General features: G+C 35.3%; 2 protein-coding genes across 3 annotated transcripts in view; both read left to right on the top strand.

Moving 5' to 3' along the window:
• The window catches only part of LOC145663865 (homeobox protein six1a-like), a 121,051-nt gene that overhangs the window by 81,623 nt on the left and 22,077 nt on the right, over positions 1-17,351 (top strand). The gene's annotated exons all lie outside the window — the stretch shown is intronic.
• Positions 7,262-9,029, top strand: LOC145664387 (uncharacterized). The gene is made up of 3 exons (XM_081731048.1): positions 7,262-7,877; positions 8,211-8,361; positions 8,690-9,029. The coding sequence occupies exons 1-3, from the start codon at positions 7,667-7,669 to the stop codon at positions 9,027-9,029; spliced, it is 702 nt and encodes a 233-aa protein (XP_081587174.1). The 5' UTR covers positions 7,262-7,666.

The following is a 17,351-nucleotide window of genomic DNA, read 5'->3' as shown; positions in this document are numbered from 1 at the left end:
TTTTAATTCCAGTTGAAGTCTTTTAAGGTCTAATGCAATATCAATTGGTGGAAACTCAATGTCCATTTGATCACAAATAAACTGTTTATCAATACAGTTATGTACCCACGAACGCTGTTGACAACCATCACAATATCTAGATACATGTTGTACAATATGCATAACACATTTTTCAAAATAGTACTTTTTCAGGAATATACTAGTTTTGTTGCACACTTCCACTGCATGTTTCACACACTGAAATACGCTGATGAATTTGTTCCATTCTGTTTCCGTTAGATACACCATGTTGCGAGGGACATGGAATGTACTCTTTTTACGTAACAGCACCATCTTCTCTTCGAGGACTGTACGCAGCACCACTTCATGATTTGAGCCTAATGATTTGACTATGGTCACATTTAGCTCATCATGAAAATAATCGTTCATTTGGTCGATTCGTGAACATAATATTTGCCATTCTTCACAGGTCAGTTGTACACCAAATTGTTCTGCTTTGCCCAATCGAATCACAGGTTCAAATGTTCTAGCACTGATACCAATCATCACATGTTTTGTTTGAAATATATTTATTGGATAATAGCTTGCGAAGATGAACTCTTTATCGTTAGAAGTACACATCTTTCCTCCTGAAAAGCACTTGCTCAAATGATTTCGTGGGATGACAGTGTATTTACTGGTTTATAGTTATTGCTGACGTCATTGGTAAGGAATGTGCTGATTCATGATTTCATCACAGTTGCTGACGTTATGCCGACCAACCACATTCATACAACTACAGCTGACGTCATTGGAAAGAAATGTGCTGACGTTTGAATTCATGATTTTGCTGACGAATCTGGCTGTGTACTAAATTCAAGTTGATGACTTCGACCCAAAAATCCTTTGTAACATAAAGATACAGATCCAGTATTTAAGAAACGCAGCAGTTCTTCTTGTTTTGATGATTCCATGGGTAAATATCTTGCTGGTAAAATTATATTCTTATCATTTTCAAGCTTCACTACGATTCTTAATCCAAACTTTGTAGGGATCATTTGGCTAGCTAAGATTCTATAAGGTACATTCTGTTGTAAATCAGTAATCTTGGTAAATGATTTCATCACATCACGTGTGTTTAGAAACTGCAGACAAGTAGCCATGATGACGTTATCATGAATACTAACTCGAACGATGATGCAAAACTGATGACGTTGCATGATCATGTTCTGACGTGCACCACAATGTTGCCAGATGTTTTTGTTCTAAACAGTTCCGACTAGTGCATACCTGTATTGATAAACAGTTTATTTGTGATCAAATGGACATTGAGTTTCCACCAATTGATATTGCATTAGACCTTAAAAGACTTCAACTGGAATTAAAATTATATGCTAAAGACAAACTAGTGCAAGAAGTTCAAAATACATTGTATCGACAATATCCAGAACCACTATCTGGTATGGATGTATGTGGAGTGTAATAAAATGATCCATTTCAATGAATTGTGTTTTTTCATTTCAAGTACAACCCCAGGTTCTGACGTGTACTATTGCACCACAATGTTGTCAAAGGTTTTTGTTCTAAACAGTTCCGGTTCTTTACTAATGAGTGCACAAACTTTTAAAAATGTCAACTCAAACTTTGAAACAAAAATTTCAAACAAAAATCTTTGAAACAAAATTTTGAAACGAAAAAAAATTCAAACGAAAAAAATTCAAACAAAATTTTCCAAACAAAATTTTGAAACGAAAAAATTCAAACAAAATTTTGAAACAAAATTTTGAAACAAAAAAATTTCAAACAAAAATTTTTTCAAACAAAAAATTTGGAAACGAAAAAATTTCAAACAAAAATTTTAAACAAAATTTTGAAACGAAAAAAAATTTCAAACAAAAAAATTTTAAACAAAAAATTTTGAAACAAAAGTTGTCAAAAAAAAATTTCAAACAAAATTCTCAAACAAAAAAATTCAAACAAAAAAAATTTGAAAGCAAGAATTTTCAAACAAAATGTTTCAAGCAAAAAAATTTCAAACTAAAAAATTTTTACGTTTCACGGTTAACCGTCAAACTTTATCCGGTTTTTAACTATTCGATTAACAAATAAACGGTTTTGATCATATTTATCATTGAGTGCAAAATGTTGAACAAAAACAAGATTTTTAAATGTAAAACAAAACTTAAAAACTGAATACAGCAAAGATTTAAAACTCATCAACCAATCAGATTGCACGAAAGATAGTGATCAACCAATCAGATTGCACGAAAGATAGTGATCAGCCAATCAAATTGCATCAACAATAACTTTGCCAGTGTTGTAGCATGTATTCCCTTAAGACTATGAGTCATAAGTTTCAATAAGGTTAGCTATGTATCCCTGTACACTACCTCATCAAGGTCAATCACGTGGTACAACGTCTTGCTTACGTTTATATTTGGCTGTAATAATCAATACCAATGACGCATTCTCAAATTATCCTACAAAGTTTCAATGTACCAATGTCCTGGACTCCTAATCCCATCATAGGTCAATAACTGATCACGTGATCACAATGATTTACCCAAAGAACATTTACCAATTATTGATATGACAATAAGAAATGTACCCCCTCCCAAAATTTAAGATTGGTACACAAATACACCTGTGTCTTATGAAAAAAGTAATAAATCCTGTACTTATTCAATAATAAAGCCGGTCAATAACCTTTAAATTTTGAATATTTGGCCATAAGAGGAATACCAACGGGTCCTAGAAAACGTTTACCGAATTTTGTTATTCGATAATTCCCAAATTTAAAAGGGAACATAAACATATAAAGGTAATAAACCATATAACGTGCTAAATAGGGGTCAATAACCTCCGAAATTTGATTTTTGGTAGTTCTTTACCTATGAAAAGGGAACGATGTGGACCATCCAAATTTATAGTGGTACATATTGAAGACCTGTACTATGATACCAAATGCTTATATTAAACAATTTCTAAAACCGAGTGGATGTGTCAAGATACCCCTCCCAAATTTTTAAAGGATGCATCAACGTACCCATATCTTATGATAGGAAATGAACCTATATACATGACCATATAACCATATAAGGTAATAGAACCTCATCAAAGGGGGAGAAATTGGGCCAAAAACCAAACACATGGTACAACATATTGCTTATGTTTATATTTTAGCAATTTTGTACCCCTAAAAGAGAACGATGTGGACCACCCAAATTTATCATAATACATGTTGAGTCCTGTACTATGATACCGAATCCCCTCCCGGGGTGCATCAATGTACCTATGTCTTATGATAGGGAATGAACACCTATACATTACCATATAAGGTAATAGGACCTCATCCAAAGGAATAAATTAGATCAAAAACCAAACACGTGGTACAACGTAATGCTTACGTTTATATTTTGGCAATTTTGTACCCCTAGAAGGGAACGAGGTGGACCACCCAAATTTATCATAATACATGTTAGGGTCCAGTACTATAATACCAAATGTTTAAATTGGGCAATTTCCAAAATTTAAGGGGTGGGCCAAAGTACCCCTCCCAAATTTTTAAAGGAGTGTACAAACATACCCATATCTTATAAAAGGTAATGGACTCCTATATATGACCATATAACTATATAGGATAATAACACCTCATCAAAGGAAATAAAATCGACAAAAAAACCAAACACGTGGTACTACGTATTGCTTACGTTTATATTTTGACAATTTTGTACCCCTAGAAGGGAACGAGGTGGACCACCCAAATTTATCATAATACATGTTAGGGTCCAGTACTATAATACCAAATGTTTAAATTGGGCAATTTCCAAAATTTAAGGGGTGGGCCAAAGTATCCCTCCCGGTGCACAAATGTACCTATGTCTTATGATAGGGAATAGACCCCTATACATAATCATATAACCATATAAGGTAATAGGCCCTCATCCAAGAGGATAAATTGGGCCAAAAGACCAAACACATGGTACAACGTAATGCTTACGTTTATATTTTGACAATTTTGTACCCCTAGAAGGGAACGAGGTGGACCACCCAAATTTATCATAATACATGTTAGGGTCCAGTACTATAATACCAAATGTTTAAATTGGGCAATTTCCAAAATTTAAGGGGTGGGCCAAGGTACCCCTCCCAAATTTTTCAAGGGGTGCATTAATATACCCATGTCTTATGAAAGGTAATGGACCCCTGTATACGCCCATATAACTATATAGGATAATAACACCTCATCAAAGGGGATAAAATCGACCAAAAACCAAACACGTGGTTGTACTAAAATTTTGGCAATTTTGTACCCCTAGAAGGGAACGAGGTGGACCACCCAAATTTATCATAATACATGTTAGGATCCGGTACTATAATACCAAATGTTTAAATTGGGCAATTTCCAAAATTTAAGGGGTGGGTCAAAGTACCCCTCCCAAATTTTTAAAGGAGTGCACAAATATACCCATATCTTATGAAAGGTAATGGACCCCTATACATGACCATATAACTATATAGGATAATAACACCTCATCAAAAGGATAACTTAGGTCGAAACAAAACACGTGGTATAACGTATTGCTTACGTTTATATTTTGGCAATTTTGTACCCCTAAAAGGGAACGAGGTGGACCACCCAAATTTATAGTGATCCATATTAGCGTCCTATACTATAATACCAAATGTTTAAATTGGGCAATTTCTAAAAATGAAGGGGTGGGCCAAGGTACCCCTCCCAAATTTTTCAAGGGGTGCATTAATATTCCCATGTCTTATGAAAGGTAATGGACCCCTGTATACGCCCATATAAGTATATAGGGTAATAATACCTCATCAAAGGGGATAAATTAGGTCAAAAACCCCCGAAATTTGAATTTTTGGCAATTTTTTACCCATGAAAGGGAACGACATAGACACCCAATACTGATAGAGGTACATACTATGGTCCTAGGCTACCATACCAAATTTTTAGATTTGGCAATTTCCAAAATTTAAGGGGGGTGGTCCTATGTACCCCTGCCAAAATTTAGGGGGTGGGCCAAGGTACCCCTGCCAAAATTTAGAGGGGGTGGTCCTAGGTACCCCTAGGTCATTGACCCTGGGCCAAGGTCATTGACCTTTGACCTATGACGTCACGAAAATGAGTTCAAGGTCAAATCGGCCATACGCCGGGGACTACTACTTCTGTTGACACAGATAAAGCCTTAATGAGCAGGCAACAAAATTGGAAATTGCGAAAAAAATCTTGTGCAACGTTGCCATCATTACCATAAGTATATCGACTAATAAAAACAGTCACCAAAATGCAAGTCGTTTTAACAAAAAAAAAAAAAAAAATACAAAGTAATGGATAACAATAGCATTTTCAGTCATCTATATTATATGTGTGCAATGGCGTCGTTAGAGAGGGTGACTGGGGAATGTGTCCCAGTCATTCATTTTCCGTATCATATCTAACTGTAAGATTAAAACTGTAAGAATATAGTTATTGAAAGCAAATAGTTTTGAAATACTGTAAGGAAAACAAACATATATAAAATAAACAATATATATAAATATTTCTAGAAGTTCTCTTGAAATATCGTGAACAGACGTTCGACCAATCAGAAATAAAGATTTGTCTATATCTTCCAGTTTTGGCCAATCAGAAACAAGCACTTGTATACATATTTCAGGTGTGTCTACCACATATCTTAATAACTATCCTTTCACCTTTCTATAAATGATACTTAGATTTGCATTTGCGTCTTAGTTGTTCTTAGGTGCTGTGAGAAACATTTGTTATATATTACCTAGGTATTATCGTATAAATTGTTACAAGAATGAGTGGTCAGTGTATTAGAGATAAATAGGGCCCCTTGGCAAGAAAGCTCGCCCCCTTGAGTGATGCAGCAACTTATATCTACGTGTACCTCCTACATGCAGTTAGAATTCTAAAGCAGCATGTCGAATGTTGTGTCTCGCCGCGGTTTTCAACGAACTTAAAGAGTTCTGGTTTGGCCAATGGCCACCAATTAATATTGCTACCAAAGTGTTTACCATCCTCTTAGGTATTGATTAAGACCAATATCGTCTCTCTATGAATTACCGTTCCCATGATATTGGCCAAAAATGGCCGATTTCCAGAGATTTAAGGAGCATTATTTGAGGAACCGTAAGTCATAGAGAGGTCATATTGGTGTTGGTCAATATCTAAAAGGGTGGTAAATATTTTGGTAGCAAATAGTAACTTTAAGTATCGTTTCTTTCGCCAAGGAAAAAAAGGCTCAAATTGGAGGTAAGTTAATGTAGTACATAATTTTTGCATGTATATAAGCCTATAGCTTGCTAAGTTATGCAAAGCCTACATTAGTATTTTCAGTAGTCAGCTTGACCTATATTTTAGTAAGTTCTGTAAGCCTATATTAGTATTTATGCTAGTCAATAGGATCCATATATACTTTGTTAAAAGATGTAACACACTATTAGTATTAATGTCGGGAAGTTGGACCTATATTTTGTTAAGTGATGTAACCTATATTAATATTTATGCCATTCAGTTGCTTCTATACTTTGTTAAGTAATGGAAAGTTACATTAATATCCATGTCAGTCAGTTGGGTCTATATTTTGTTAAAATATGTGTCTAGTCCCTATTTTAATATTTATGCCAGGCAATTTGTCCTATACTTTCGTAAGTGAATAAGTAAGCCTGCATTAGTATTTATGTCAGTCAATTGGACCTATACTTTGTTAAAAGGTGATGGAAGATATAACATTTTTGCCAGTGAAATAGTGAATACATTTTTCTTTAAATAGTAAGTTTAGAACACGTGATACGATTTAATTATTATTTCCTTTCTTTCAGATGTACTAAGAAAAGCTGTAATGCTAGTATAACAATGGATGAAAATACAAGTGAAGTTTTAGAAAGGAAAGATATTCATAATCATTGTGAAGATGAAGATGGTGTTCAACGGCATTTTCTTAGAGAGAATTGTAAGCGACGAGCCACTGAACAATTGAACGAGAAGCCAAATAAAATTATAAGGCAGGAAGTTTCAAAATTGGAACATCATGACACACTTGATCATAAAGAAATTAAAAGATGCCGAGACGTTATTTATAAAAATCGAAGAAAGGTGACTCCTCGTCTACCCAGAAACACCGTAGAGGCTATACAGCAAATGGTTCAGAAGCAGGATGATATAGCAATTGACGGAGAAAGATTCATCTTTGTTGATGATGAAGCTAATATAATTCTTTTCACGTGTAAGAAAAATATCGAGTAAGTATAATTTCATTTATAACCATTAACTTTGAAATGAGTTTCATTTACAGCATCAAGAAGTAGAATAGGAAGTAGTTGCTTGAACAGAAAAGTTCCTTTTTCCGTCTTATTTCCAAATTATAGTAAAATAGTTTTTTTTTTTTTTGATTCTCACAAAATATATCGTAACATAGCATTTCACCTAACGATATGACACTACAGTCTTGTTTACTATTTTCTTTTCTGACACTAATCTTATTTTCTTTTCAGTTTTCTGTGTGAGTTCAGCGGGTTAGAAGTATTTGCAGATGGAACTTTCACTTATGCTCCTAAGCATTTCACACAGTTATATACAATACATGCATATAAAAATGGATATTATCTACCTCTATGTTTTGCATTTTTGCCGAAGAAAGACAAGAATACGTATGTGGCCATGTGGAACATGATAAGAAACTTAGACAGTAGATTCGACTTGAAAATCATTTACGTTGATTTTGAAACAGCTGCTCACGAAGCCATCAAGAATGTGTTTCCAAATTGTGACATTCGTGGCTGCAGATTCCATTTGGGACAAACATGGTGGCGGAGGATTCAAGCCGACAATGATCTGCGACAAGCATATATGGATCCAAAATCTGAACTAGGTATTATTGATATTATTATGGTCTATTATTCTTTATTATTAATTTAATAATACCATGTGGACTTTGTTTTGTTATATATTAATACAGAATACAGTTGAAAATAGAATCTTATTCTGTTTGACTGAAGAATCTTAATTCAGTCACCATTCTTAAAAGCAAATAAACTGCTGTTCTAATAATGTACGAAATGAAGAAATTATAAAGCCAACAGTAAGATCCATCAATTTCACTACTTTCCCAATGCTTGCTTATTCTAACAAATTATTATTATTATTATTATTATTATTATTATTATTATTATTATTATTATTATTATTATTGCTTTTCTTACAGGTTCATGGATAAAGGCATTTTTTGGGTTGCCATATTTACATCCAACAGAAGTATCAGATGCCTTTACTCAACTAATATCAATGACGCCGGATGATACAGGGCATAAATTTTCCGATTACGTCCTAGAAAACTACATAGAAGACGGTTGCAAGTAAGTAGCTTCCTTTTGAATTTCATCTATAGTAGCACATGCTTCAATAACTCTTAATACTGCAAAAACTGTTGTCCTAGTTTGAACACAACATTAATGGTTGTGCTGATATGGTATTTTCTCTCAATGCAACTTAATTATAGTGAAATTTTCTTCTGTCTTCATGTAAGACGTAGATTAAAATGCAGGTTTTGATAGTTGTAAACAAATTACGGACCAAGACTATAAATATTTCTTGAATCTAGTGTTATAAATGTTTTAGTGTTTTATATAAATTGTCAATAATTGTGTGCATGAACTAAGGATCTTTTTATTTTATTAATTTTAGGTATCCACCTGTCATGTGGGCGTCTATACCATCCACGATGCGTCGGACGACAAATGGACCAGAAGCTTTTCACAGACATTATAATAGTCAATTTTACTTCCCTGCTCCTGATATTCATACGGTGATTTCTGCTTTGTTAGAGATCCAAACGGAAACTGCCATGAAAATAACGTCCATATTAAAAGGAATTTCAAAGGCCCAAAGACCAGCAGAAGTCAAAAGGAGCGAGTTTGTCATGAGGAAGTATGCTGAGTTCAGGAATTCGCAGAGAAACTATGAGAAGGCACGTATGACATTTTTAAAAGCTGTAGGATTTAAATTTCAAGCATTCAAACTGTAAAATGAAATTTTCTGTAAATAAGTATGTTGCTTTGTAAATATTAGAATGCAATAAAATATATCTCATAAAGGAATAGCTTTATACATTTCATTTCGATGCAAAATTTCACACAATTCCTTAAATCCTGTTGTTGGCAACGTCGCGGCGGAAATTTGCGCAATTTCAGCACTTTCTGCTCCTCGTTAATAAGACATAAATTACTTAGATTATCAACGATCTAATCTTTAGAAAAATTTGCGCAATGTCGTTGCACCGATACAAACAAACAGCTCCTTGTGGTAGGAAAAGGAAAGGGGGGCGGATTCTCTGTGGTCGCCCAAGGGAACAAATGCATGCAATATTAGGTTTTTAATGTATGACATTACACCTATTTAGATGAGACTCTCTCTCTCTCTCTCTCTCTCTCTCTCTATATATATATATATATATATATATATATATATATATATATATATATATATATATATATATATATATATATATATATATATATATATATATATATATAATGAACGAAAAGAGGTCCCATGGAAAAGGCCAAGTAAACTTTTGATTTCTTTTAACCTCTAGAATAAGTTCCTCAAGGGAAAGGGTGCGATTTTTAAAACAATTGATATATCTTCTTTCCAGCGCCCCTCCAACCACGCGCCCGGGGCACGTGCCCCCTCTGCCCCCCCCTAGTTGCGGCCCTGCCTACCATTTCCTTTATTTTTCATCATCACCGTCTCCTTTAGCCTAACCGGCGTAAACGTGGGATGTAAAACTTTAAGATTTCATTTCGTACTAAAACTTAACTTACCTTAAATTTATAATTAAAATTACTTTAGCATTAAAAAAAATAATAGGGAAAGAACTAATGAGCGTTTTTAAGTCTTTGTGTCGTCTCCAAGAAATTTTTTTGTGTAGTTGAAAAGTAGCTGGTAATGCGGTTATTTTCACAGAGATTTTTCACAGCTCATTCTTTGTCTAAACTCCTCGGAAGCTTCCTACTACTTACGCGTACAACACATCCACCAAGACAGCAGGAATTTGTCTCACTCACGGCGTCTTTCTTCATATAAACACGTGAGAGAGACGAGATATGATATATGTACATAATCAGCACTAGAAAAACACAATTTCTCACGTGCTTTAAGATGTAATGCACTTTTTTTTTTATTCCATTATTATTTTTATCTGGAAAGCTACATGTCTTATGGTCAGAGTTGTGCGGCAATGTTTGTGCATGCCAGCCAGCTGCCTTCAGAAGGTAACTGTTATTGTAGTGCAGAAGTTGTAGTGGTGGCGCTGGCGAAAGACTTGCCACCCTTGACACATGAGCCAACTGAGAGAGAGCTCTTTTGCTGGCCGAAGGAATGCCAAGTGGTCCCACTTGACGAGAGGTCCCCATCCAACAGAAAGGCAGGCCTCTTCCACGCACTTAACTGGCTCCATCAGCGCATTTCGCGTTGTTTGCTCTTCGCTCTTCTGTAGTCTTCAGCACTCGTTTTAACACGACTGGGGGGTTTTAGTCAACCCTCCCTCCTTTTCAGCTCCTTATAAATTATTCTTCAAGTTGTAGGTAATAATAATAATAATAATAATAATAATAATAATAATAATAATAATAATAATAATAGAAGCCAATTTTGCGTTTCATCTACCTAATACTGCACCAAAAGTGAAAGCTGGGGAAAACTTAATCATATTGCCAGTGCAGTATCGTGAAGAGGATTGGGGAGCTGATTAAAAGCCAACCTAACTCCCTTGTTGCTATCTGAAATATCTAACTCTCGAGCTCAGTAATTAGGAGCGAAGGTGTATGACCAGAAGTCCTATACGTCGATAGCGAACCATACCCTGAATGTAACATCCAATGACATTAGTGACGAGCCCTCAGCGAGCGTAAATACAATGAGATTAATCAACCTTATTAACGATAACTTACCCGAGCTCGATCGCATGAAAATTCAGTTGATTGAAATTTTTAAGAAACCGGAGACCCGTTGAGTATTACGAGCTTGAGTTATCGTTCCCTACGAGAAGAGAAGTCTATTTTTAAATTCAAGACGAGAATTGAAGTGAGACAGCAAATCTTATGAGTCTCGTAACTTACGCAACACTAGTTCACCCAAGTCTTAAATCTCGAAAACGGTTTAAGAGTCTTCACCCGGGCGAAATTAAAATACCGCTAATTTTACAGTAATTATGTGATATCTTCAAATAGATAAAAGATAATTGAAATATGGAACAAGAGTGCCCTAGACAATATTATTTTGCGTGAGGTACCGTTATCACAAGTCACCTAATGGCTTTCCGTTTTCAGCTGTTTAGAAACGTGAAAATAAATGCCGATTTTCTAAATGGCTCGAAATCGAAAGCAGATAAGTGAGTCGTGATAACGGTTTCTTATATAAAATAATATTGTCTAGGGCGCTCTTGTTCCACATTTCGATTATCTTTTTGAAGATATCACATAATTACTGTAAAATTAGTGGTATTTTAATTTCGCCGGGATGAAGACTCTTAAGTGTTACATGACTCATAGTATAAAAACTATAAATTGATGAAGTGATTATACGAACATAATGTAGAACATCTATCAACGTTGAAAGATACGGAAGTTGTTATACAATATACTCGAATAGTAAATATGGTTTAAATGCTGTTTTGTCATACTCTTTGTGAACTACTTATAACACAAAAAGATTATGATCACTTCTAAATGAAGTTAAGAGAAAAAAAATCAAGACATAAGTTTTGTACATAAATGTACAATACGAAGCGAGAAATTTTCGAGACGAAATGAGACAAACATCTTTCGAGAATCGAGACGAGACAAAATTAACTGAGCCTGTGCCGGCGTGAGTGAACCGATTCAAAAATGGCCTTTTGTTCCTCCTTGTATGATTAGTACATGCACTATGGTGCAATACACAAGGCTTCGATTCCCAGTGAGAGCGCATCCGTTTCGAATTTCACCCCAAACTATAGGATCATGTCTACTATGACGTTGGTGCTGAAAGGGGCGTTAAACTGTAAACCAACAACAAAAATGAAAAATTAACGTCCCATGGTTATGCCGGCTAGGCTAAAAGAGACGGTGATGAAGAGAAATGTATGGTGGAATGAAGAAAGTGGGAGGAACCGGGAGAACCCTAAGAAAACCCACGCACACGGTGTTTGTCAACCACAAAACTCAACTGGCGCGAGCTGAGATCGAACCAAGGATCCCATACACTACAGGTGAACGCTCTACCACTCAGCCAAAACGAACACCAACAAAATTGACTTCAAGTTTCAATCATAAAAGCCAGTACCAACAACGATGGATGGCGATGTTCCGATCACATATCCAGTGGTCGAAGTGAGACGGTATGCGGTGGTATGCCATACCGCCTCTGGTTTTTCAGTGATCAAGACAATATCTAAATAGCCGGTATATTGAGTCAAAATCATAATAAAACATACCGCCTCTGCTTTTTTTTCCACTTCGAACACTGCACATATCCCCATCTGAAATTGGGTTTTGCTCGGCTTAAGGCTTTCGCGACTTTGTGCCATCAGATTTAGTTCACATCAATATGTAACTGTTATTGGCTGGAGACGTGAAGCTACAATTTTATGTGGGCTCCGATTTTGGTTAGTTGATTGGATAAGACTTAAGCTTCTTCTTCTTCTTCTTTATCTTCTTCTTTTAGCACTGAGGCTATATCAGACGTGAATCCAGAGTGTAAGGTGGAATGTGAAACACCGTAATGCTTTCACATAGAGAATCGAATCCGAAAACCTGTGCACATAAGATGCACGCGCGAGCAACTAAACAAGTGGGAAAGGCAGGCATGTGGAATCCGAGTCAGAATCATACATACCCCCACCAAGGTTTGAACGTGTCTTTTTATTCCAAAGGAAAAAAGGGCTTTAAAAAATATTCTTTGTTTGTTAGTGACACTAAGATAAACATACCTCAATTGAAATGTACAGAGTGTCAATATTGTGTGCTCCTAAGTCAGGGGCACATCCACAGGGAAGTCCACCGGGTCCACATGCCTCGTAAACTTCCTAATACAACATACATTTCTCAATAGAACTACATATGTTTAACAGGGAAATGATTGATAAAATTTGGTCTTTCACTTAATCTGTACTCTTTCTCTTATAATAACAATCTAGTTCTGAAAATATAGGTAAAAGTATTTTACAGTTAATTATCGTCTTTTCGGGTACAGAATAATATCCATTCAATATTATATAGATGTGGTGGCTTGTAATATTAACTCTCCCAAAGCATAGATGCCTCCCAACGAAAATTTCTGAGTGCGCGCCTGTCCTTAGTAGACACGTGATTAACATGTATGTCTTTTTCTGTGCGTGATTCCAAGTTCAATGCTAAACGTTTTGTTGTTAATCCAGTATCCTGAAGCAATTAAGGAACTACTTTTAAATGAAGATATACCTCTCCACTCCATGACGTGAAAAATTACGACGACGTGAGCCAATGTGGTTGGCACACTTTACATACATCTAAGAGACGTCTTGCGTGTCATATTCACATAATCCTGAAGCAGTTTAGTACAAACTTCTCAATACTGTCATATTTTCTTGATAATAAGAACTACCTAGGAAATAGCACTAGCGTAGTTTTTTAGATTACTTCCATTATAAGCTCTGCTCTTAAGGTTGGTTTAAAGGGACAAGTTTTGCCGATAGATGGCACTACAATCTTCGTATCTCTCCCATGTATTTTTTTACCTTTCAGGAAAATTCACTATTTGTCTTACAAATTTCAACCTACAGACTTCAAATTTTTAGAAAAGGAACTTCATAATCTATCGAAGGCAATAATCCATGCCGATTTTTTTATTTAGAATTTTCTTCATTGTTGAAATGGCTTGATTGTAGAAAAATATATCCAAACTTTTAACAATGGAACTGTTTCAACAATGAAGAAAATTTTAAATAAAAAAATCGCCACGGATTGTTCCCTTTAATATATTATGAAGTTCCTTCTCTAAAAATTTGAAGTCTCTAGGTTGAAATTTGTAAGAGAAATTGTAAATTTTCATGAATAGTAAAAAATGCATGGGAGAGATACGAAGACTGCAGTGACATTTACCGACAAAACTTGTCCCTTTACACTAACCTTAAAATATGCCGCAGTAGTTGTAGGACTCGAAACGGGTTACTTTTACACATAAATGTATACAGACATTTGTATTTGTATGAATCGATAAATCCTAATGTGCCTTTTGAAACCTGCTCTTTTTTTTTCTGGTAAGAGTGCTTGAATGAATTTCTGGACATTACTGTTTGCTTTGTGAAATGATAGATTTTACACGTAACTGTTCCATTTTTATGTCGCAGTATTCTCAAATCCATACCTACTTCACATTTCTTAGATTTTAATAATAATAATAATAATAATAATAATAATAATAATAATAATAATAATAATAATAATAATAATAATAATAATAATAATAATAATAATAATAATAATAATTTCAATGCTGGAATCTAAATCGATAAAGTTGCATGTTAACTTCCAAATTCTACACATTGGTATGATTATTGTAAGAAGTCTCTTACTGTATAACCCCTTTTTATGGTGTAATTTACTCCGGTATTATTAAGGTGAAGCTTCAATGGGAGTTTTGGTCTCGAATTGCGTATTCCTATTGGATTTCACCACCAGTTGCTGTGCACAGACCAACGCCTGCAAAAATCCTCTTTGCATTGTGTTTGGCTGGCCTGGCGTGTTTTGGTTGAGTTAATATCCCCCCCTTCCCTATTCTCCTCTCTGGCACCCCTTAACACCAGGAGTGAAGGGGTGAGGCGGGGAAAAGGGGGGGAAGACAACGAGACAATAACTGAATGACTACAGGCTGCACTAAACCGGAAGTTCGTGGCTTCCCCATCTTAATTAAAATCGAACCCGTTCTCCCCCGATGAAGCCTTGTTCTAATATTATGAGGAAACTTCATTTTTTTTTTTTTTTTTTTTTTGGTATTATCATCTGGAAACAAATAAAAGATAATAACGCTTTCCAAGTGGTGAAAACACCAATTTACATGATGAAATTAATGAGTGATAAGCTTCTATATAGCGTACGAGCTTGTATTGTGTGTTACGAGTTGTTAGTTCTTATCAAAAAAGGAAGGAATTATTGTGGTAGAAAATTGGACAAATTTGCTGCCGTAGATTCCCTTTTACAATAGCAGCGATGAATATCAGGTGTAAACTATAGCCTAAACTCGTAACGTGCAAGGAATACACTTTTATGTTTATTCAGTATTAAAAGAAGAAACATGGCGGCCTAACTGTATTCAACCGGAAATTAATAATTCGTGACTTAAAATATTGCTGCTAAAATCTCTCGAAATTCTCTCTGAACTTGCTCTTGCGAAGAAGAAAAACAAAGAAAAAGTATCAACTTATAATATTCTTTTTTTCCTTTAGTTCCTCGCTTATGCGTTTTCCTTTTCCTTTAGTTCCTCGCTTATGCCCTTTCCTTTTCCTTTAGTTCCCCGCTTATGCCCTTTCTTTTTCCTTTAGTTTTTCGTTTATGCCCTTTCTTTTCCTTTAGTTCCTCGCTTATGCCCTTTCTTTTTCCTTTAGTTCCTCGTTTATGCCCTTTCCTTTTCCTTTAGTTTCTCGTTTCTGCCCTTTCTTTTCCTTTAGTTCCTCGCTTATGCCCTTTCCTTTTCCTTTAGTTCCTTGTTTATGCCCTTTCCTTTTCCTTTAGTTCCTCGTTTATGCCCTTTCTTTTTCCTTTAGTCCCTCTTTTATGCCCTTTCTTTTTCCTTTAGTTCCTCTTTTATGCTCTTTCTTTTTCCTTTAGTTCCTCGCTTATGCCCTTTCTTTTTCCTTTAGTTCCCCGCTTATGCTCTTTCTTTTTCCTTTAGTTCCTCTTTTATGCCCTTTCCTTTTCCTTTAGTTCCTCGTTTATGCCCTTTGTTTTTCCTTTAGTCCCTCTTTTATGCCTTTTCTTTTTCCTTTAGTTCCCCGCTTATGCCCTTTCTTTTTCCTTTAGTTCCTCGCTTATGCCCTTTCTTTTTTCCTTTAGTTCCTCGTTTATGCCCTTTCTTTTTCCTTTAGTTCCTCGTTTATGCCCTTTCTTTTTCCTTTAGTTTCTCGTTTATGCCCTTTCTTTTTCCTTTAGTTCCTCGCTTATGCCCTTTCTTTTTCCTTTAGTTCCTCGTTTATGCCTTTTCTTTTCCTTTTAGTTCCTCGTTTATGCCTTTTCTTTTTCCTTTAGTTCCTCGCTTATGTCTTTTCTTTTTCCTTTAGTTCCTCGTTTATACCCTTTCTTTTTCCTTTAGTTTCTCGTTTATGCCCTTTCTTTTTCCTTTAGTTCCTCGCTTATGCCCTTTCTTTTTCCTTTAGTTCCTCGCTTATGCCCTTTCTTTTTCCTTTAGTTCCTCGTTTATGCCTTTTCTTTTCCTTTTAGTTCCTCGTTTATGCCCTTTCTTTTTCCTTTAGTTTCTCGTTTATGCCCTTTCTTTTTCCTTTAGTTCCTCGCTTATGCCCTTTCTTTTTCCTTTAGTTCCTCGTTTATGCCTTTTCTTTTCCTTTTAGTTCCTCGTTTATGCCTTTTCTTTTTCCTTTAGTTCCTCGCTTATGTCTTTTCTTTTTCCTTTAGTTCCTCGTTTATACCCTTTCTTTTTCCTTTAGTTTCTCGTTTATGCCCTTTCTTTTTCCTTTAGTTCCTCGCTTATGCCCTTTCTTTTTCCTTTAGTTCCTCGCTTTATGCCCTTTCTTTTTCCTTTAGTTCCTCGTTTATGCCTTTTCTTTTCCTTTTAGTTCCTCGTTTATGCCCTTTCTTTTTCCTTTAGTTTCTCGTTTATGCCCTTTCTTTTTCCTTTAGTTCCTCGCTTATGCCCTTTCTTTTTCCTTTAGTTCCTCGTTTATGCCTTTTCTTTTCCTTTTAGTTCCTCGTTTATGCCTTTTCTTTTTCCTTTAGTTCCTCGCTTATGTCTTTTCTTTTTCCTTTAGTTCCTCGTTTATGCCTTTTCTTTTCCTTTTAGTTCCTCGTTTATGTCCTTTCTTTTTCCTTTAGTTCCTCGTTTATGTCCTTTCTTTTCCCTTTAATTCCTCGTTTATGCCCTTTTTTCCCTTTAGTTCTTCGTTTATGTCCTAAGCAGATGGGTGATTGAATGGAAGGGAATAATTGTGGAATTGAATTTTTGTGCTCTTGCGCCTGGAATAGAACTCGTGATCATGTGACTGGCGCGGAAAACTCTAATAGCTTTTTGTACTATGAATTAAGTAGAACTAAAAACAATGTTTGAATTCTAAGGAATGCGTGGATTAATGTGGCCCAGGAGACTCGTAAAATTTCCC

This window comes from Thermobia domestica, chromosome 11, assembly GCF_964235325.1.
Source record: "Thermobia domestica chromosome 11, izTheDome1.hap1.1, whole genome shotgun sequence".
Taxonomy (NCBI): Eukaryota; Metazoa; Arthropoda; class Insecta; order Zygentoma; family Lepismatidae; genus Thermobia; species Thermobia domestica.
Note: the sequence above shows the minus strand (reverse complement) of the source record. Positions and strands in the feature narration are given on the sequence as shown.

Excerpts from the sequence above, each read along its gene's own strand:
- LOC145664387 (XM_081731048.1), top strand. The coding sequence starts at position 7,667 with ATGTGGAACATGATAAGAAACTTAGACAGTAGATTCGACTTGAAAATC. Across the intron at positions 7,878-8,210 it reads GGATCCAAAATCTGAACTAG|GTTCATGGATAAAGGCATTT; the intron begins GTATTATTGATA and ends CTTTTCTTACAG. Across the intron at positions 8,362-8,689 it reads TACATAGAAGACGGTTGCAA|GTATCCACCTGTCATGTGGG; the intron begins GTAAGTAGCTTC and ends TATTAATTTTAG.